The sequence below is a fragment of the Coloeus monedula genome (genome assembly GCF_965178545.1).
Source record: "Coloeus monedula genome assembly, chromosome: 14".
NCBI classification, from domain to species: Eukaryota; Metazoa; Chordata; class Aves; order Passeriformes; family Corvidae; genus Coloeus; species Coloeus monedula.
This window is the reverse complement of record NC_138794.1, coordinates 12,541,724-12,561,455: the sequence shown is the minus strand read 5'-3', so window position 1 is coordinate 12,561,455 and position 19,732 is coordinate 12,541,724. Positions and strand designations below refer to the sequence as shown.

Here is a 19,732-nt window from a genome sequence, read left to right as displayed (position 1 = left end):
GGCCTTGGACACTTCCAGGGATCCAGGGGCAGCCACAGCTTCTCTGGGCAACTTGTGCTTGGGTCTCCCCACCCTCACAGGGAGCAATTCCTTCCCAGTATCCCATCTATCCCTGCCCTCTGGCACTGGGAAGCCATTCCCTGTGTCCTGTCCCTCCATCCCCTTTTAAACTTAGTACATCATAGGCGGTGGATACAAGTTACTGAAGTGTTATAATCACAAGGAGAAAATATGAAGATGATGGATTTGTTTGGTTTTGGTTGGGTTTTTTTAAGTAATGCTTCTGTTAATCAGAAGTTTTATGAAATGGGAGCGAGGACTCGCTGGGGAGGATTTGGGAGGGAGGATTTTCTGTACATCTGGGTGAGTTGTGCTGGCAGGTATCAGCTGCAAAGGCACAACCCAGCAATCCCACCCCAGTGTGAACACCCAAGGTGAGATCTCTATCCTGTAAGGATGGGAAGGTGCCAGGAAAATTTAGGGAGCATGGAGCTTGATGCTGTGTATGTACAGTCTCTAGGGTATTTGATGTGAAGAGCTAAGCCTTGCATGAGGAGGTGGCTTTGCAGGGCAGTGTGTCCAAGCTGGGGAGGGACATGGCACTGGTGATGTCACCAGTGCAGTGACCTCTCAGGCCAGGCTGCTGTGGCTTTCAGGCTAATGGATGTGTTAATTGATTGATGAGTCAGTGCTGCACCTCAGCCGGGCAGCACTGGTGCTGATTTCATTAGTGCTTTATTTTTATTACTCCTGTCACTTCTAGGAGGGTTGGCTTGGGTTAGCTGCTGCTAAGCCTTCATGATTACTGTAATCTTGTTTATTGTGAGAAAGCGGGGTAAAGATAATCACCCAGAGTCGTTAGGGCTGGAAGAGCCCTCTGGAGATCCTCCAGGCCAACCCCCTGCACAGGCAGGGTCACCTGGAGCAGGTGACACAGGAATGTTTCCAGCTGGGTTTGGGATGTCTCCAGAAAGGGGGATGCCAGGCCCTCCCTGGGCAGCTGTTCCAGGGCTCTGCCACCTCCGTGGAAAGAAATTCTTCCTCATGTTGAGGTAGAAATTCTTGTGTTTTGGTTTCTGGCCATTTGCTCCTTGTCCTGGGTACCCCTGAGCAGTGCAGAATCATCCTCTGACACCCCTTGGGGATATTTATATGGATTGATGGGATCCCCCCCTCTGTCTCCTCTGGACATGATTGCAGTTCCCTTTTACAGATCACTACAGATACCAGGTGGTGGCAGTGGATTTTTGGGGTTGTTCTTTTTTGTGTACCCTCTTTTACTTAAAAAAAGCCCTGGGCTGGGGTTACCTGATTTAATGTTCTTTTTGTGCTGAGGAATTTCTGACCCACAGTGATAAGTAACTTCATACACCCACAGGCTGCTTGTGTCTCACCCTTACCAGCAAGTTATTTTGCTGTGCAGAGTTTGTTTTGAATGTATTACTCCTATTTTGAGTATAATACTCCTTTGGAAGCCTTATTCTTCTGTTAAAAGCTCCTTGAATAACAAGTCGTCGGTGTCCGGCTTGGATGTGACGTTTCTGTCACGGACCAGTTTCCTGAAAAGCCCAGAGCCATTCAGAAGGGATGGTTTGGCAGGGAAGAGAACAAGCTGTGCATTTTGGGGTGGGAGGCTTGGCCTGGGGCCTGAAATTCTAAATTTGAAGTAAACAAGGGAAGAGTGGGGGGTGAGGACTGTCTGGGGCTGAACGGGTGGTGGTTTATTTATAACTGACTTGTCCTTTCTCGGTCCTCTGCAGTGCTTTGGGAATTGCAGGCAATCCAAAACTATCAATTTTGACTTTCTGTCTTCTGCAGCTCAGTAGATGTTCTTCCCTTGAATATCACACTTAGCTAATTTATGACCCACTGAACAGTCTGGCACAGCCAGGAAAAGCCATGTCCTGGAGCGTATTTTTAGTGCATCCATTTGTTGTTGAAATATGAAGACTGAACAAGACACACAGAAGCAGAATGCGGAACACCAAAGAAGTTTGATCCTAAAGGTCTCCTTTAGGACCAAAGTGGCTTAGCCAGGCTGTCCCAGAGCTCTGTACATTCAGTACCAACAGCCATGTCACAGGGATGTGGCACAAATAACTCCAAAGATCCAGTGGGTACAGTGGTGTTTGTAAACCAAGGTGGATTTTGTTGTGTCCTATTTGCATTATGGCTCAGCCCTTGGTGGATCCACAGTGCACCATAAAGCTCACTTCTCTGCTTCTGTCTCCCAGCTGAACCCAGACTGGAACAAGTATGATGACAGGTTAATGAAGGCAGCTGAAAGGGGCGATGTGGAGAAGGTTTCATCCATCCTGGCCAAGAAAGGAGTCAGTCCTACAAAGCTGGATGTGGAAGGGAGATCCGCGTAAGTGACTTCCAGAGCTCCGAGAATGGTGGTGGGAAGCTGCTGAAAATCATATTCCTGCTGCTCTAGAAGCCTTTTTGAATACAGAGATCTCTGTAATACTTCATCTAAATCTAGCTTCACTAAGCTGGAATCCAGCTGGCTGGAATGGGAAAGAAACAATCTTCACTTCCAAGTGAAGATCAGTGTTCAAAGTCTTGATCTTGCCAGGTTTGAATATTAAAGAGAAACTGAAACCACAGTGGTATTTCACCTGGTTCACTGATGCAGGTAAACACTGATTGTTGCTCAAGAAAGTTGCCTTATTCCATGAAGTAACATCTACAGAACCCTTAACTTTGGATGGTGTCCAGAGCTGGCCCCTGTAACACTTTCCTTATACAGCTTTTGGCTTTGGCTTTCCTGGCCAATATTACCATTTCTGTGTACAAACCAGCTGCACCTAAGCAAGCTTTTATCTTTTTTTAGATTCCATGTTGTCGCATCAAAGGGAAACCTGGATTGCTTGAACACCATCCTTGTGCATGGAGTTGATATCACAGCCACTGATGCTGCAGGTGGGTTTCCTCCCTTGCTCAGGGCCAACCTGAAAATGCTCTCAGATGGGTTTCATTCTGGAATGAAGCTGAACCACAGGATAGCTCTTCCTTCTTTTTGTAGTTGGTAAAAAATGAATTATTTGTGTGACTTGTTGCTGGTCTTGAGGAAACTGGTCGTGTCCTGTCATGGAGGTCACGAATGCAGCAGAACTTAAGGAATGTGGGTTTGTGCTGCTATAATTGTGTTTATAATGTGCTCCAGACACACTGGTGAGATCAGCATTTCTGGGTGACAGCAACAGGATAAGAAGAGTTTTAAATGAACTCGAAGTGAGGATTCAAATGGAATGTTGTGGGAGGTGTTTGTGTGCCCAACTGGGCCTCAGAAGCTCAGAGTTCATCTGTACCTTCCAGATTTCCTTGTGTGATAGCAGAGTTTATGGAAGGCCTTATAAAAAGACAGTTAAAAACAGGTGCTAATTTTCAGATTGTTTGCCTCAAAACAGCTTCTCGTTTTGAAGCTGAAAACGAGAATTATAGAGAACTTGGCCTCCTCCACTTGTGGGAGAGCTTATTTTTTAAATGCTTGTGAGGAGTCAGCTGCAGTATTTTGACATTAATTTTAGAAATGAGCTCTCATTGTTGAATGAAGATTCACTAAAATAAGAAAAGACTCTAACAAAGTGAGGTGTAGACAGGAGGTGTCACAGCACAGACAGATCTGGGGGGATTGACCCACAGGAGCTTGTTGTATCTCAGATGCTGGGAATATTCATCAGAAATTAATTCAAGCCAAACCCTGAACTGCTGTTGCTCTCTTTTTAGGCAGAAACGCCCTGCATTTGGCTGCTAAGTATGGCCATGCTTTGTGTTTGCAGAAGCTCTTGCAGGTACTAAAAATACAGCTTGTCTCTACAGCTCTTATATTGAGGGGGAAAACGTGGTTTTAAATACACTGATTCAAAATTGGGGTATGTGATTTCTTTCTTAACCATTCAGATTCTTTTTTAAAAATAAGAGTCGTGGGGAAAAGACTTCATGTTAAATAACAGGTTGGGATGGAAAGAGTGCTAAAATAAAGAGAATAAACCTTTTGGTGTTACTCTTTTCATAGACAGTCAAATCAAGTTGTAGTTTGTGCTTCTTGAACAAAATGGGGCTGAGTGTCTTTTAAAGACTGATGTTCCCTGTCTGAATGCAGTTGCATTTAGGAGCAGTAACACTGTCTGCTCCAGAGTAGTGTTTGCTTCAAAAGCTGGGCATTTATATCCACAAACTCTCACTAATGAAACAACGTTGGAGAGTTGTCTTAGGTTTGTGTGATGTTTATTCTTTTGTTTGTTTGTTTATTCCGTTCATGATTATTTGATTTTTTTGGTAATTTTTAATGGTTTTTTGTTTATTTTTTAACTCTTGTTTATTTGCTGCATGTCTCAATGCAGATATAAATAGCCCATTATCTGTAAAAAGTCTAATGAATTGTGCAACTTCTTTGCACAGTCTTAACTTTTTTTACGCCTTTTGGTCAGTGTGTTCAGAGGCCTAAATTGCACAGACCCAGATTTCATTCCTTCATGTCTATCACTATATTTGTAGCTTCAAACTTGCATATTTTTTGCTTAAATCGCATTTTATTGCTTTAATTCAAACCTCAAACACTTCATGTTGTAAATGCAGTCTGAATTCTAATTGATAACTGGGGTTGTTTATTTTAACAGTACAACTGTCCAACGGAGAATGTGGATCTCCAGGGAAGAACTGCTCTTCATGATGCAGGTGAAGGGCTTGGCTTTGCTGGTGACTGTATAGAAATGAAGATTTAATTAATGGATTTATTTCCAGATGGGCTGGATTCTTCTCTTTCAATTTTGGTGACTGTAGTAGGAGAGAGTGTTTTATATTGTCATGGCATTTGTCCTTGATAATGAACTTAACAGTCTTAAGGGGCTTGTAGGTCTGAGATGAAATTGAGTAAAATCTTCAGATATCATGAGCAGAGTTTTAGGGCAGTGCCTTGAGTAGTTTAAGACATCTTTACTCTGGGCTTTCTGCACCCTCCTTACGCTGCAGAGTGTCTCGCACAGACAGGAGTGTCGGATTTCCTTTGGATACTTCGGGGGTGGTGTGAGAGCTGAGCCCTGCAGCCTTGTCAGGCTTTAACTCAGTTGTGGCCATTTTGGTGGAGCACACAGGCCCAGGGCTGTGCCTGGGGCCTCCCCAGGCTGCTCTCAGTGTAGCCTCCCCTCCCTGCTCTCTCCACAGCCATGTCTGACTGCTCTGCCAGCATCCAGCTGCTCTGCGACCACGGCGCTGCCGTCAACTCCAAGGACGGGGTAAGGGGCTGCCCTCCCCTTCTCCTGCACAAATCTGCTGGAGCTCTTGGCCTCCTCTGCCTCGTCCCCCTTCCCTCACCCTCTGCCCTTCCTCCCTCAGGACGGGAGGACACCACTGGTGCTGGCCACTCAGATGTGTCGCCCCACGGTCTGCCAGCTGCTCATAGACAGGGGGGCCGATGTCAATGCCAGGGACAAACAGAGCAGGTAAGGCCTGCAGAGGAGTACTGGAATTCCTGCTGGCATGTGAAGGGAAGCTGCCCCTTAGCAGAATAAATGTGCTAAACCTGGGGGAAGAGAAGCTGGGATTTAGTTCAGACATTCAACACTGCAGGTAAACCTGGCCTTTTGTACTGCTCCTGCTTGCATCCAAAATACTCCAGGCTTGTTCCTGCCAGCAGAGAACCTGCACTTGGTTGTTTGAAGGGTCTGTCTGTCCAAAGCAGCCCTTGGGGTCAATTTACAAAATGGGCCATGGCAAAAGTGGTGCTCTGGCCAGAAGTCCTGAGTCTGTTGGAGCTCCCAAGGGACCTTGACCTGTTTATTCCTGGGGTCAGGGGAGGAGGGTTCTATTTGTAGCTGCTGCTTTTGCCAGTTATTTCTTAGAGGACTCCTGCATGACATGAGGCTGCCGTGGGACAAAGCCTGGCTACTCGCACTGCATGTCCTGCAGTTGGGAAGTCTTTGGGAAGCACTGCCAGGGCTCCCAGGCACCCCCCTCTCCAAACCTTGTCTAAACTCCTTGCCTGGTGTTTGTTGTGTCTATTGAGATTTGTGTCTTATAGAGGAAACCAAAGTCATGGGAGTTCTCCAGACAGTGGCTGACTCTCAAAGGCAGCGCATCTGTGCTGGTTTCATGAAAATACTGCTATTATGGGGGGTTTGTTTGCTTTTTCACAAATATTTAAACATTGCCCAAGTGACTTTTGAAAGCTGTTTCCTCTCTGGACAGAGGAAGGGTGCCTTGGCTGAAGTTTCTGTGATTAAACATGAATGTACCAGGGGTTAGCTCTGTAAATGATGCACAGTGGGATCCCTGGATCTCTCAATCCCATCTCTCTCCCCATCCCAGGACTGCCCTAATGTTAGGCTGTGAATATGGCTGCAAGGATGCCGTGGAGGTGTTGCTCAGAAATGGTGCTGATGTTGGTTTGACTGATGGCCTTGGGCATGACTGTGCTTACTATGCCAGGATTGGGGACAATATTGACATTTTGGCTTTAATAAAAGCTGCCGTTGAGGACTCTGGCAGAGGTAGGAGGAACCTACAACACTTTCCTTTGGGTGGAATTGTGTCCCTACTCCTGTGTCTCCACAAACTCTTCTGGAGGGCAGCTGTGGTCCTTTGACCACAAAGGTCATAAACTGTCTGGTTGGGAGGGGAAAGACAGTTTTTTGGGGTTGTTTGGTTTTACTAAAGCTTTAAGGGGGATGCAGGCTCTGATGCCTTGAGGGCTTAACAGTATTGATTATGGAAGTTATTTACCCTTATTTTACAGAAATAGCCTTTATTTTATAGAAATAAATAGCCTTTTTTTTGGGTAGTAATAGCCTTTATTTCATAGAAATAAATAGCCTTTATTTTATAGAAAAGCTTGTGAATGTTTCCATGTTTGATTAATTGGGGGCGTGGTGAGCTATTTTTTGAAATGCCCTCCCGGGGTGGAAAGGGGGTAGAATTAGCTGAATGTGTTGCATTGTTGCATGAACCTGAATGAAATGCCTTTTGTAACTTCCTATTTTTGTGGTGCTTTTTTAGGAAGAGACAGCATGAAGAGAGGGCAGGCTGAGCGAAAGGTACTTCCTGAGGCCATTTATCACTGGGGTGTTGAGAGGGGGATCAGGATTGTGCTGTGACACAAAACAACATCAGTATTTTCTGAATTAACTCCCTCTGTGGCTGAGAAGGTCCCCTCTGTAATCAGATGGTGTGGCTGGTTCTGGTTGGAAGATATTCCATGATGGGCTTGTTCAGGATTGGAGTTTGGACAGGCCTCCCATTTGTGTGAGGGTGAGGTCATGGGTGACACCTGTCCCAATGGGAATTGGGGAGGATTGGGCCCCGGGGAGGCTGGGAGGGAGGCTGGGCTGGGCACAGGACACAACAGGGATATAAATGAATGTTTTCCTGCTGTACTGACAGGTCACCAGCATGTCCCAGAAGCGGGGCCGGGGCTATGGAGCACAGGAGGAGCTCAGTGTCAAACTGTTCCAAAAGGAACCACACGCCCAGGTGGGTGGGGAGGATCCTGGGCCCTGTGGATTCCCACTGGGATAATGAGCCAGAGGCGCTAAAGACAAGCTGAGCTGGTGAAGTGAGCACTAATGATCCCATCAACAAAGGTCATATATTGCTGTTTACTTAAAAACTAATTGCATGATGTGGAGTGTGGCAATTATGCAGATGAGCTGTAAACTTTTTCAGGAAAAAACGGCACTTTTTTGTGTAATAAATAGTTGGAAGTGTGCCTTTCCTGTCTCTTAACCTTCTGCCTCTGTAGTAAAATCAGAGTCACAAGCCAGGAGGATTTATCTTTTTAACATTGTCAAGAGATGTATGTTTGTGTCATACTAAAAATAATCTGTGTCATAATTGTTCTACTAACCAGCATTAATTTTTGAAAATGGCAGTGACATTTCCATGTCATTGCCATTTTCAAAAGATTAGGCAGGGCCTGGAGTCTTCAGTGGCTGTTAAAACTATTGGTTGGTTCAGAGTCTTTACCTTTCCCAATGTGTGTGTAGTGGGGGAGATCTTCATTATTTATTTTAAATTTCGTATTTCACTTTTAAGGACTTGGAGTTGGAAAACCAAGATTTGAAAGATCGAATGAGAGAAGTGCAGGAGGAGCAGAGGATGCTGCTGGACAGAATCAGTGGGCTACAGCTGCAGCTGAGTGAGGTAAACCAAGACATGGAATACCTGGCTGGAAATCTGGGATAACCAGCTGGTGCTGACAGGAGAAGTAGCAAGGAAGGCACATGGAATTAGGATGTGGTGTCCACTGCTTTCCTGGGAATTACTGCAATGTGTGTCACTCATTTTCTGCTGGAAAAGCTTTGGTCTTGTAGTTAAATTGTGAGGAGACTGATGCAATGTCCTTCCCTGACACCCAGGAATTGGAGCAATACCATTTGTGGCTCTGCCTCCCAGTGCAGCTGAGCCATGGGCTGCTCTGGAGTGTTGGGATTTGGAGATTGAGCTTCATCTCTCCATTAAATGTCGGTGGTGTGTGGCACTACTTTGTCATCAGCTGGTTTTCCAGCTGTTACTGGAAGTGGAAGCATGGAGAAAAAAGTCTTCAATTGGCAAGAAAACAAAACCAAAGGTTTTTAATAGAAGTTTCTCACCCAATGTCGATTTAAAAAAAAAATCCCTCTTTTTGGAAGGCTAAGTATGACCAGTAGAAAGAAAATATAAAGAAGATTTTTTGCTGGGTTTCTGCTTTGTGGAGGCTGTTTCTTTGCTGTATTTTTGTAGAGGTACGTTTATGCAGCTTTTCCTAAGTGTAGCCCATGGATGGAAAGAATATTTTTGAGTGCAGTCATTGGCTTGTCTGAACTCCTGTTCAAGTATTGCCTTTATAAAACAAACTTCTTAATAGTCGTGTCCCCAAATCAGCAAACTTCTTCTGAAAAGCTGTACTCTGCTGCCTCAGTAGTGTCTGTGCTAGAAAACTGGGGAGATATTCCAGTTTCCAGAGACATTGCTCTGTCAGACATCCTTAACTCGTGGCAAGAGAAATAGAAAATAGAGCAATAAAGCTGGATGGAAACTGGAAGGGGAGCATTAGAAACTGGGGTAGATTTGTCAGCTGATGAACTCTGTGTGAGCCCCTTAAACATAATTGAGGAAATTATTTGGGGGGGATTTTTTTGTTATTTTTGCAGGAGCAAATGTTTGCAGATGATCTTGAGAATGAGGTAGGATGTGTCACCTGCAGGTGTAACAGGACTGGGGAGTAGGGGAAGCAACTCTCTCTCTTTTATTTCCTGTACAGTTTTAAACACATTACTTAAAAGCTACCTAAAAATGCTAAATGAAGCATCTAATGCTCTGGATCAGTTTATGCAGCTCCACAGCATTTCTGTTACTACAAATAATGTGTTGTTCCCATGGCTCCTTTAAAGCACACTTAGGATATTCAGCACACTGATAATATTAAGCATCTCTTCAGTGGCTTTCAGTAATGCAAGACTAACAAATATGAATTAATTAAACAGTAGCAGATTATGTTGGTGCATATTCTTGACTCATTCTTCAAGACTCCTCCTGTAGAGGAGCAGTCTTGAAGAAGAACTTCAGAAGCAAAAAATTAGGGATTCTTTCGGTGCTGATCTTGGTTGAAGTTCTGTCTAAACTCCTGGAAAAGGTGCTCGAGGTCTTATAAACCTGTCCATTCTTGTGGCTTTGGCTATGTGGCACTCCTTCTCTTTCAGAAAGATGAGTTGAAGAAAATCCTGACTACCAAGGAAAAGCAGCAGGAAGAAAGTTTAAGGACTATTGAAGCTCTCAAAGCTAAACTCAAGTATTATGAAGTATGTTGAGTGATCTGAAATGTGATACAGCAATTGATATTTACAGTAGGAAATACTTCAGCATTTTAAACTGCTGGAAGTGTTGAATGGTTATCTCACTGTAAAAGCTTTCCCTGCCCCTTCACCCCTAGTATAACACAGAGCAGAAATTTGAAATGAATTTTCAGCTTTATTTTTGTTCTTGCTGTTTGATTTTAGGGTGACTCTGCGGGGTCTGGCGGTAACTTTGGAAATAGTAAGTGCAGTTATTTGTTAAAGCTTGCTGTGCCTGATGCAGTGTTAGAATACAGAGATCAAGGGAGTTTTGGTCATCTGTTCCTATTGCTGGTCTGAAATGCAGCCAGGCCTTGTGTCCACCCCTGAGCCCTCCGAGCAGAGCTGTGTTTGTAGGTGCTGCCAGGGCACCATTGATCAATCTCCCAGGAGTGCCTGGCCTTGGGAAATGTGCCTGGGGACTCTGCTGTGTCCTCTGATAATGTGAAAAACGAGCTGAGCAGGATCCATAATCCCAATCTTTCCATCCTTCCAAGCTAAACAATGCTCCTGCCTGGCTGAGGGGCAGCAGCTGTGTCAGTGTCAGAGCTGGAGTGGAGCAGGTTTGACTTTCAGCACGCGACCTGAGCTCACACTTGTGTGAGAAATGATCCCATTTCCAGGAACTGGAGTCTCCTGCATCCAGCCCAGCTGCAGACCTGCCTTGCACTTGTGTAACATAAGGGCTCTTGACAGATTAAATGATATTTTGAGTGTTTGGCTGCCTGGCAGGAGGAGTCATGGATGTGGAGTGCAGGGGATGCTTTTCCTGCTGTGGTCATGTGCAGACATGAGCTGGGCAAGCTGCCAGCTGTGACCCTTCTGCAGGACCAGAACCCAGCCTGGCAAACCACTTTTCCCCTCCTCCTTAGGGGGACTTTGGCCAGGCTTCCTGTGGGGATTAATTAAGTAGAAGTTGTTTTAATAACAAGCACTTAAACACCAGCCTTCAGCCTAGCATGGCCCCAGTGACCAGAATAAAGCTAGGGAGGCAAATCAGTGTTCTTGTGATTGTGTTACTGTTTTTAACCAGAGCCTAATCACTGTTTGCTTTGAAAATCCAGGAAAAGAAGATTTATTACTTAAACAAGGCCAAGCATTTGCAGTGGAATCCCAGGTAATAAATATTTTACCACTGGAAGGAACTGTGAGATCGTCGTGCTGGGAAAGTTAAACGTGTTTATAAATGTGTGTTTATTGAGCGTTGCTTCTGAACACACGGTTTTGAGGGATTCTTGCTTTTCCATGTTTCTTTTTAACTGTGGGTGCCCTCTAGAGTCCTGTCTGTGACAGGGCTGTAAATGCTGGGAACTGCTGGGTCTGTCATGCGCTCTCCTAAACGTGTTTTACAAAGTCACAGTGTAAACTGGGGTTCATCTCCATAATATTTTTCTAATTTAAATTCAGCTAATATTCAGAAGATTTCATTTTCCTGCCTGCTATATGATAATATATCAACCTTTTAAAGCTACATTTTGGGTGTAAGCAAGGTCCACCAGACCCTTGGGGGTGGAATGAGATGGTCTTTAAGGTCCCTTCCAACCCAAACCCTTCTAGAATTCCAAATGACTGCATTCCTCACCCTTCTCAGCAAGAGGGGTCTGTTAACCATGACATTTTCTGTTCTGGTTCCTGAAAAATTGTTGTCATATGCTTGAGGGATGGGAGCAATATCTTAATAAATTAAATTTGCTCTAGAAGATGAGTGAATAAATATGAATGCAGAACAAGGGAAGTGGAATTAATGTATTATACCTGCCCCTCTAGGTTTAGGTTTAGATGGGGTATTGGGAAGGAGTTGTTCCCTGTGAGGGTGGGGAGGCCCTGGCACAGGGTGTCCAGAGCAGCTGTGACTGCCCCTGGATCCCTGGAAGTGGCCTGGAAAGCCAGGCTGGACAGGGCTTGGAGCAGGCTGGGATAGTGCAAGGTGTACCTGCCCATGGCACTGGATGGGCTTTAAGATCCTTTCCAATCCAAACCATTCCATGATTGGGAAGCAGTAATGTAGAGCAATATTCAAGATTTTTGCTGTTACAAGCTGAAATACCTGTTCCTCTACTATGGGCAGGAATAACTTTCCGTGGTTTTAAGAAAGCAAAAGAAATCTCTTGTATGAGTTATGTTCAGATCAACTGGATTTTAGACAGTTCCCTGGGTGAAAGTTCCCATTTTAAATGATAAGTACTAAACACGTGTCTGTGACTTGTCAGAGTTGTGAACGTGTATTTTTGTGCCAATTTCCTTTCAGTCCCGGTCTATGCTGAGGCCCCTGGAGCTCTCCCTGCCTACCCAATCACCCAGTTCAGAGAAGGAAACTTCAAAGAAAGAACTTGACAACCTGAGGAGCTGCTTTGGTGCAGCCAAGGAAGAGATCAGCAAACTGCAGAGGGAACTGTCTCTGAAGGCCTCGGAATGTAAAGCTCTGGCATCAGAGTGTGAGAGAACCAAGGCGGAGTCTGATGGACAGATAAAACAGCTGGAGGATGCTTTAAAAGATGTTCAGAAGAGAATGTTTGACTCTGAAGGCAAAGTGAAGCAAATGCAGAGCCACTTCCTTGCTCTGAAGGATCACTTGACCAATGAAGTGGCCTCGGGAAGCACCAAGGTGACAGAGGAGCTCAAGGAGCAGCTCCGAGAGATGAAAACCAAGTACGAGGGAGCCTCTGCGGAGGTGGGGAAACTGAGGAACCAGATTAAGCAGAATGAATTGCTGGTGGCAGAGTTCCAGAGGGACGAGGGAAGGCTGGTGGAGGAAAATAAAAGGTTGCAGAAGGAACTTGTGAAGTTGGAGATGGAGCGAGATAAAAGGGGCAGGAATGTCACAGAGTTGGAAGGGCAGCTCAAAGAGACAGCAGCCAAATTGGCCCAGTCTGTGAGCGCAGAGAAGTTTGAGAACATGAAGAGTTTGCTGTCAAACGAGGTGAATGAGAAAGCAAGGAAATTAGCAGAGGTGGAAGGGGTGCGAGAGAAGCTGCAAGCAGAGGTTGTGCTTTTACAGAGGGAATCTGAGAGTCAGAGAGCTCAGCTGGCTCAGCATGTGAAGCCAGAAGTGCACGAGCAAATGAGGAGTGGGTTTGAGCAAAGGAAAGAGGAACTGGGGAAGGCAATTTCTGAGCTATCACAGAAGAATGAGACCCTGCAGAAGGAACTTGAAAGATTGCAGGCTGATAACAAGGTGCTGAAGCAGCAAGTCCAAATGCTAAAAACTGAAATTAAAAGCCAGAATGTGCCTTTAAAAATTCATGAAGAGTTGAAGAAAACAAACGATCTGGCTGTGGGAGACCTGACAAAAAAGCTTTTTGAAATAACAAAGAAGTACAATGAAAGCAAAGCAGAAGCTGAAAAGTTGCTGGCAGAGAGGAACAACTTAAGTGAGAATATCAGCCACTTCCAAGCTGTGTACCTGTCTCCAGAGCAGCACAAGAAAGAGGTGGAAGCTTTAAAATCTAATGGGATTGAGCTTGAAAAGCAGCTTGCTGAGCTTCAGAAGAAATATGATGAGGAGCAAGCAAAAGTGGGCAAACTGGTGACGGAGAACACGGGCTTGAGGGAGACCCTGAGGGATCAGTACGTGCTGGCGACCACACACGAGGAGGTTAAAACTGTCCTGAACAGCACCCTGGAAAAGACCAATGGGGAGCTGTCAGATCTGAAGGGGAAAATTGGAGAGATAAAGCAAGAGTTCCTGAGGGTAAATGAGGAAAATGGAGCTTTGAAAAGTAAGGTGAAACTCTTACAGAACCAAATAAAAACTGAGTATATAAGTTTAAAAGATCATGAAACCACAGTAAATACTTTAAATAAAAGCGTGGAAGAGCTGCAGGAGAACAATGCTGCCATTAGGGCTGAGCATAAGAGGGGGCAAGATGAAATCTTACAGTTGCATGCAGAAATTGAAGCCCAGAAGAAGGAACTGGACACAATTCAAGAGTGCATCAAGTCAAAATATGCCCCGGTTGCCTCCTTTGAGGACAGAGAGCAGAGCTTTGAAGCCACAGTGAAGGAATTAAGGGCAAAGCTGCAGGAACAGGAGCAGAAGTGCAGAGAAAGTGAGGAGGAAGCCCAGAAGTGCAAAGAGGAGAACGAGAAGCTCAGGAGTGGGGTTCTGTCCATCCAGAATGACCTTCAGCAGAACTACATCCTGGCAGAGAAATCCCACGAGCTGGAGCGGCTGTGTGCCAGCAGGATGGAGGAGCTCAACCAGCAGCTGAGGGCACTGCTGAGGAAACACATGGGGCAGGAGGGGCAGGAAGAGCAGCAGGACAGGGCCAGCCAGCCCCTGGCTCAGCAGCTCCCAGCACGGCACATGGAGGCCCTGAGGGAGGCTCTTGGTCACACAGTGGAGGAGCTGAAGGAAGCCCTCAGCAGGAAGGAGGAGGGTTACAACAAGGAAATGCTCCGAGTAGGGGAGCTGCAGCAGGAACTGGCTGATCTGAAGAAGTCCTCAGTGCCTCTGGTGGAATATACCCAGCTGAAGGAAATGCTGGAAGGAGAAATCACAGCCATCAAAACCAGCCTGAAAGAAAAGGAGGCAGAAACGCAAGTGAAGAATGAGGAGGTGCTGAGGCTGCAGGCGGAGCTGCAGCTGAGCCAGCAGGCCTTGGCAGAGCTGCAGAGCAAGGAGCTGGTGTCCATGGCAGAGTACAGCTCCATGAAGAGTGCCCTGGAGGCCCAGGTCAGCAGCATGGCTGGCCACTTGTCCAGCATGAACCAGAAGTACGAGCAGGCCTGTGAGGAGGCTCTGCAGGCCAGGAGGAGCGAGCTGTCCCTCAAGGATGAGAAGGAGCTGCTCCAGCTGCGGAGCTGCAGCATCGAGCAGGAGATCAAGGACCAGAAGGAAAGGTGTGACAAATCACTGACAACCATTATTGACCTGCAGAAGAGAATCCAGGAGTCTGCAAAGCAGGTGGAAGCCAAGGACAACAAGGTGAGTTCTGGGGTTCATGCTCCTGATGCTCTCAGCTTGGCATTCAGGGACTAGGCTGCAAACGCAGCTCCTGCGGTGTTCCAGCACCACTGTGTGCTGAGCATTAGGTACCCAGGGCTGGCCCAAAGCAGCTGAAGTCCTGGTTTTGCATTATGCAAAGTTTTTCCAATCCCTTGTATGTTTTGGACATGGTGCAGTATTTAAATTCTGTTAAAGCTTCAGACTTTTGGGGGTATCAACTCCTCCTTCCACTGGAGCTGTGTTTGTGGGGCATCACTGACTTGCCTTAGCTAAAGGTTTACTGTTCTTCCTAGAAGTTAGACCTGGAATATCCTCAGATCCTCCCTTTTTTCAGTCATTTACATCACTGCTGACCTGCAGGGTGTGTACCTGACACATCCCAGTGCCCAGAGGCACAATGGGAACCTGACAGCATGTCAGGAAAATAAAGTCCTCTCTTAGCAAGCTGGGACAAAGACCCTTCGGTGCTTGCTGGGCTTCATCAGACTTGAAAGAATGTTAAAGAACAGTTTTCAGTGAGACATCCCTAAACGGTGTTTTCTGTGGGTTGTTTTTTTTAAAGATAACAGAGCTGCTGAATGACGTGGAGCGGTTGAAGCAGGCTCTCAATGGCTTGTCCCAGCTGACATACACCACTGGGATCCCCTCCAAGAGGCACAACCAGCAGGTGGAACTGCTCCAGAGCCAAGTGAAAACACTCCAGCAGCAGCTGGCTGTAAGTGCTCACACAAGGTGTTGTCTGACGTGCAGTAGCATTGCTTAATTCCTTGTATAAACAGGGAAATCTGGATGTGCCTGCTGGAGCAGGGGGTGTGACTGCAGCCTGATGCTTCACAAGTACAGTAGCCATTATTTTGGGTTTTTTTCCCCTGAGTTCTTGCTTCTCAGTAAATTTTTCTGCTTTCTTCTGCAGTTTGAGTTGCAAGACTTGGCAGCTTTTCCAGATGAAAAGGATATAAGCAAAGTAGGAGAACTTGGGCTTATGAGACACTGAGGTTTAGTCCTGCCAAGACCATTTCTGAATGCAGGCTCAGCTTTAGTAATTTCTTACAGAAACCCGACCCATGTATTTTTTCTCACCTTGGAAGGGTGAGGTGGTAATTTCTTAATGGCTGTGAGTAGTGTTCCTCTGCTTTTGAGTGTGTTGTTTATCATGAAGCACTGACAGAGCAGGGGACACATCCTGAGTGCTCAGATTTTGTGCACACTTCTGTGGCCCCTGTGGCTTCAGTAAAGCTCATTATTAAAGCTGTGTCTGAGCAAAGTGAGTTCTACTCCTGCACAGATTTACAAGTACACCTATCAGAGTGTTTGTAGGGTTGATTCTTACAAGGCAAAATGTTCTTAAATGGGGTGGTTTTAACAAAATAGATGATGCTGGTGTTGAAATAAATGTGCAGGGCCAGGAGTTGGGCTCTGATGGTCCTTTCCAGCTCAGGATATTCTGTGATTCTGTGAACTCAGCTCCTGGCTGGCTCTGGCAGCCTTTCAGCAAAAGAGCAGTGAATTTTTTTCCTTGATTAGTGGAGGGGATAAAACTTTAACCTGGAAATTCAGCTTTGGTTGGTCTGGCAGTGCCCAAAACCAAGTGCACGGGGCTGGAAAAGGCAGGAGCAGATGTTAAAAATGTGAGGGCTTCACCTCCTGTCCCTGTTCTCTCTCCTAGGATGCCAAACGGCAGCACCAGGAGGTGGTTTCAGTGTATCGGACACATCTGCTCAGTGCTGTCCAGGTATGGCTGTGCCAGGGCAGATTGTTCTGCTCTCCTGTCTCCGTGTGAGGGTTCCTGAGACACGTTTCTGACTGGGCACTGGTTGGGTGGCCGAGGGCTCTTGGAGTGTTCAGCTCAGGGAGCCTTAGTGGGGACTCACCAGGGGCGGCAGCTCTGATGTCTGCTCTGGGATCAGGGGCAGGATCCAGGGAATGGCTGGAGCTGTGTCAGGGGAGGTTTAGGTTGGATATCAGGAAAAGACTCTTCCCCCAGAGAGTTCTGGGGCACTGACCAGGCTGCCCAGGGAATGGGCACGGCCCCGAGGCTGCCAGAGCTCCAGGAGTGTTTGGACACTGCTCCCAGGGATGCCCAGGGTGGGATTGTTGGGGTGTCTGTGCAGGGCCAGGGGCTGGACTGGGTGACCCTGATGGGTCCCTCCCAGCTCAGGATATTCCACGATTCTGTAACCTCAAATAAACCTGAAACCAGCATCAAGTACCTGTTTTCATGTGGGGAGTTTTAATTTAGAATGGACTGGTCCAAGCAGAAACCCAGCCTCTACCGTGGCTGTGTCTTACTGGGGTGAGCATGTTCTTGATTCTGCTTCAGCCCAGGCAGTCAGGGAATCCAGGAATGGTTTGGGACAGTTTCCCACATTGTGTTTTCATAAAGGAAAATGCTGTGTCTGAGAGGTCCATGAGGAAAAAACCACAGGATCCCTCAAGTATTTCAGATTGTCCCAGAGTGGTGAAAACACAGCCACGAGTTAGGACTTTTGGGTGATGTTGAAGAATCTCCTAATGCTGGGAGTGGGTGGTTGATGCTTGGAGGGATTTTAAATGTTTGTGATTGATGTTTGCTCCTCCAGGGTCACATGGATGAAGATGTCCAGGCTGCTCTGCTCCAGATCATCCGGATGAGGCAGGGCCTGGTTTGCTGATGTGCTCCTGAGGGCTGCTGTGTCTGGGTGCTGTGGCTGTGGGAGTGAGAACCTTCAGGGGCTTTATGTCGATATTAAATGAGTGATGGTGATAAAGCTGCAATTACAGCCTCCAAATATGAAGCAACTCACAAAGCTGAAGCATTTTCTTCTCATAAAACACTAAGCCAGGGCTACGGCTTTTCAGGCCTGACGCTTTTTTCATGAGATAGATAAAAGGTGTAGAACATCTTTTAAAACTGTCAAAATGATGACATAGAGGTTTAAATTATTTTAATGTCTGATTGACCACTTATTAAAGCAGGACCTATACCCAGAAGCTCCAGTTGATCCTTGAACTTGAACTCTCATGGGATGGTTAAAAATAAACTGTGCAGAGGAGTGTGGCTGAGTGTTGTAGCTGTGGATGTCCCTTAACGATTAAGAGAAAGTGGCTAATTTGTCACACTGGCTGAGCAGGATGTGCTGTGACACGCAGAGGAAGGTGTTTAGGTGTCTCTTGTAACTTGGCTGGCCAAGTTACAGCCTTTATTTAATATATAAGCTTAAGACTTAGTGCCTTTGCTTTTACAAGACTTAAAAAACCAGGTTTTCCATCCAAACACTAACACTCCCTTCCCCCAAATTGTTCCTGAATGCTTTAAGCCTGACTCCTGCAGGCTGGAAGAGTGGGACTGGAGTGGCGTGGTTTGAGGAGCAGCAGTTTGATCCCAGTGCCATGGTGCTGCTGCTGCATAATTTCATTCCTCATTAGGCCTTCATTAGGGTGTGACTGAGCAGCTCATTGAACTGCACACGAGGCACTTCAGGTATTGGATTTTCAAACGCCAGCTCATGAAGTCTGAGCTGTAAACAATGTACTTTAATCTTCTGTGTGGGGGAAGATGCCAATAGTGATGATTAATGAAAGGAGAATTTTTAATTGCTGGAATCTCCCATGAAACAAGGCTTCATTTTTAACTGAAGGATGATTTCCAAAAGGAAGCTTTATTAAAAAAACCCATGAAATTTGGTATTGTTCAAGGGAGGCCATTGAAAAATGAGCCTGATAACGAATGGGGCTGTTTAAATTGAGCACCAGTGAGTGCTGACCTCAGTTTACTTGTTAAAAGCCTTTGCTGATAACCACCAAGTGGGAATGTGGCATCCTGATGCAGAAAAGCCAAACTTCCTCTCCATATTCCTGAAAAATGAGGGCTGAAGTCAAGAGTTCTCTGCTTTGTGTTGTTTGGGCTCCCCCAGCTGCCCCTCCAGGCCTTGGGCTCCTTTTTTTACAGTAGAGTTATGTTTATCTCCTTTTTTCTCCCTTTTTGGGCAGAGTCTTGTAGGACTGAAGAGGCCACGTGGAGGCTGCAGACAGTGATGGATGTGCAGGGCAGTTTTTATATAGAAACACCTTTAATATATTTACTAAATACATGTCTGTAGTTAAACAGATCTGCTGCTGCTTTCCTTTAGTTTCTTAGAGGACTATTTCAGCAAACATCTCAGAGTAAAGAGTTACTTTTTAGCCAAATTCTTTTATGATTGCATTACTTGAAACTTATTGGAGAGGATTTGTTTTGTTGTACTAACTGGCCTATTTTGATATTGTGTTTCCTTATCCAGGGAGTTCTAGGTATGTTTTTCTAAATCTCTCCCATATTATAACATCAATAAAATGGTTTCTTCTTTTTTTTGCATGGTAGTGGTCAATTCTGTTTAAGGTCAAGAAATATCAGTAGATTTTGGTGCTTTAATAGGTGTGGATTGTGTAAATCCTGGGAAAATGGGGGCGTCTCCAGGCTTGTGGAATGAACAATGCTGAGGAGTGAGAGGAGGAAGTGGGAGGTCAGCAGAATGTCAAATGCAACCGGAGAGGCTCCACTGTCCCCTGGAACAGCAGCGCCACATTAACGAGGTAATGGAGCCTGGAGCTGGGTGTTGGCACGAGGTTCTGTTGTATAACAGCTCTTTGGAAAGGGAATTTTGCCTTTTTGTCTTGAGGAGCTGACTTGGAAATGGCTCAGAAAGCTGGGAAGTTGGAGTTTACTGCTTTTGTCATCTCGTGCCTGTGTTGCTCTGCCAACTCAGAAAATTACCTTTTAATAGGAAAGCCATACACGTAATTGTCCCAGCCATTAGGTCAGATGGATTTTACAGGAAGGGAAAAAGATGTTGAGCATTTAAGGGCCATTAAATTGTGCAGGTTTTCATTGGTGGGCTGCAGCCTCCGAGGCAGCACGACGCTGCGAGGGATATTTATTTTTACATTTGCAGAGCAGGGGAGGGAATACATTGCAAAGGAAAATAGGACATGAAAATGAGCTGGTTTTCCACTT

General features: G+C 45.8%; 1 protein-coding gene across 2 annotated transcripts in view; it reads left to right on the top strand.

Annotated features, from left to right (window-relative positions):
* The window catches only part of UACA (uveal autoantigen with coiled-coil domains and ankyrin repeats), a 28,726-nt gene extending 9,639 nt beyond the window's left edge, over nt 1-19,087 (top strand). For both annotated transcript variants that reach the window (XM_082291001.1, XM_082291002.1), the window contains exons 2-18: nt 2,235-2,368; nt 2,837-2,925; nt 3,733-3,797; nt 4,626-4,683; nt 5,170-5,240; nt 5,341-5,447; nt 6,313-6,494; nt 7,000-7,037; nt 7,384-7,473; nt 8,035-8,142; nt 9,681-9,779; nt 9,978-10,014; nt 10,877-10,929; nt 12,061-14,739; nt 15,323-15,475; nt 16,427-16,492; nt 17,340-19,087. In XM_082291001.1, the coding sequence (XP_082147127.1) occupies nt 2,235-2,368; nt 2,837-2,925; nt 3,733-3,797; nt 4,626-4,683; nt 5,170-5,240; nt 5,341-5,447; nt 6,313-6,494; nt 7,000-7,037; nt 7,384-7,473; nt 8,035-8,142; nt 9,681-9,779; nt 9,978-10,014; nt 10,877-10,929; nt 12,061-14,739; nt 15,323-15,475; nt 16,427-16,492; nt 17,340-17,411 (4,101 nt within the window). In that variant the 3' untranslated portion in view covers nt 17,412-19,087. The remainder of the gene's footprint in view (nt 1-2,234; nt 2,369-2,836; nt 2,926-3,732; nt 3,798-4,625; nt 4,684-5,169; nt 5,241-5,340; nt 5,448-6,312; nt 6,495-6,999; nt 7,038-7,383; nt 7,474-8,034; nt 8,143-9,680; nt 9,780-9,977; nt 10,015-10,876; nt 10,930-12,060; nt 14,740-15,322; nt 15,476-16,426; nt 16,493-17,339) is intronic.
* Nucleotides 19,088-19,732: the final 645 nt, after the last annotated feature.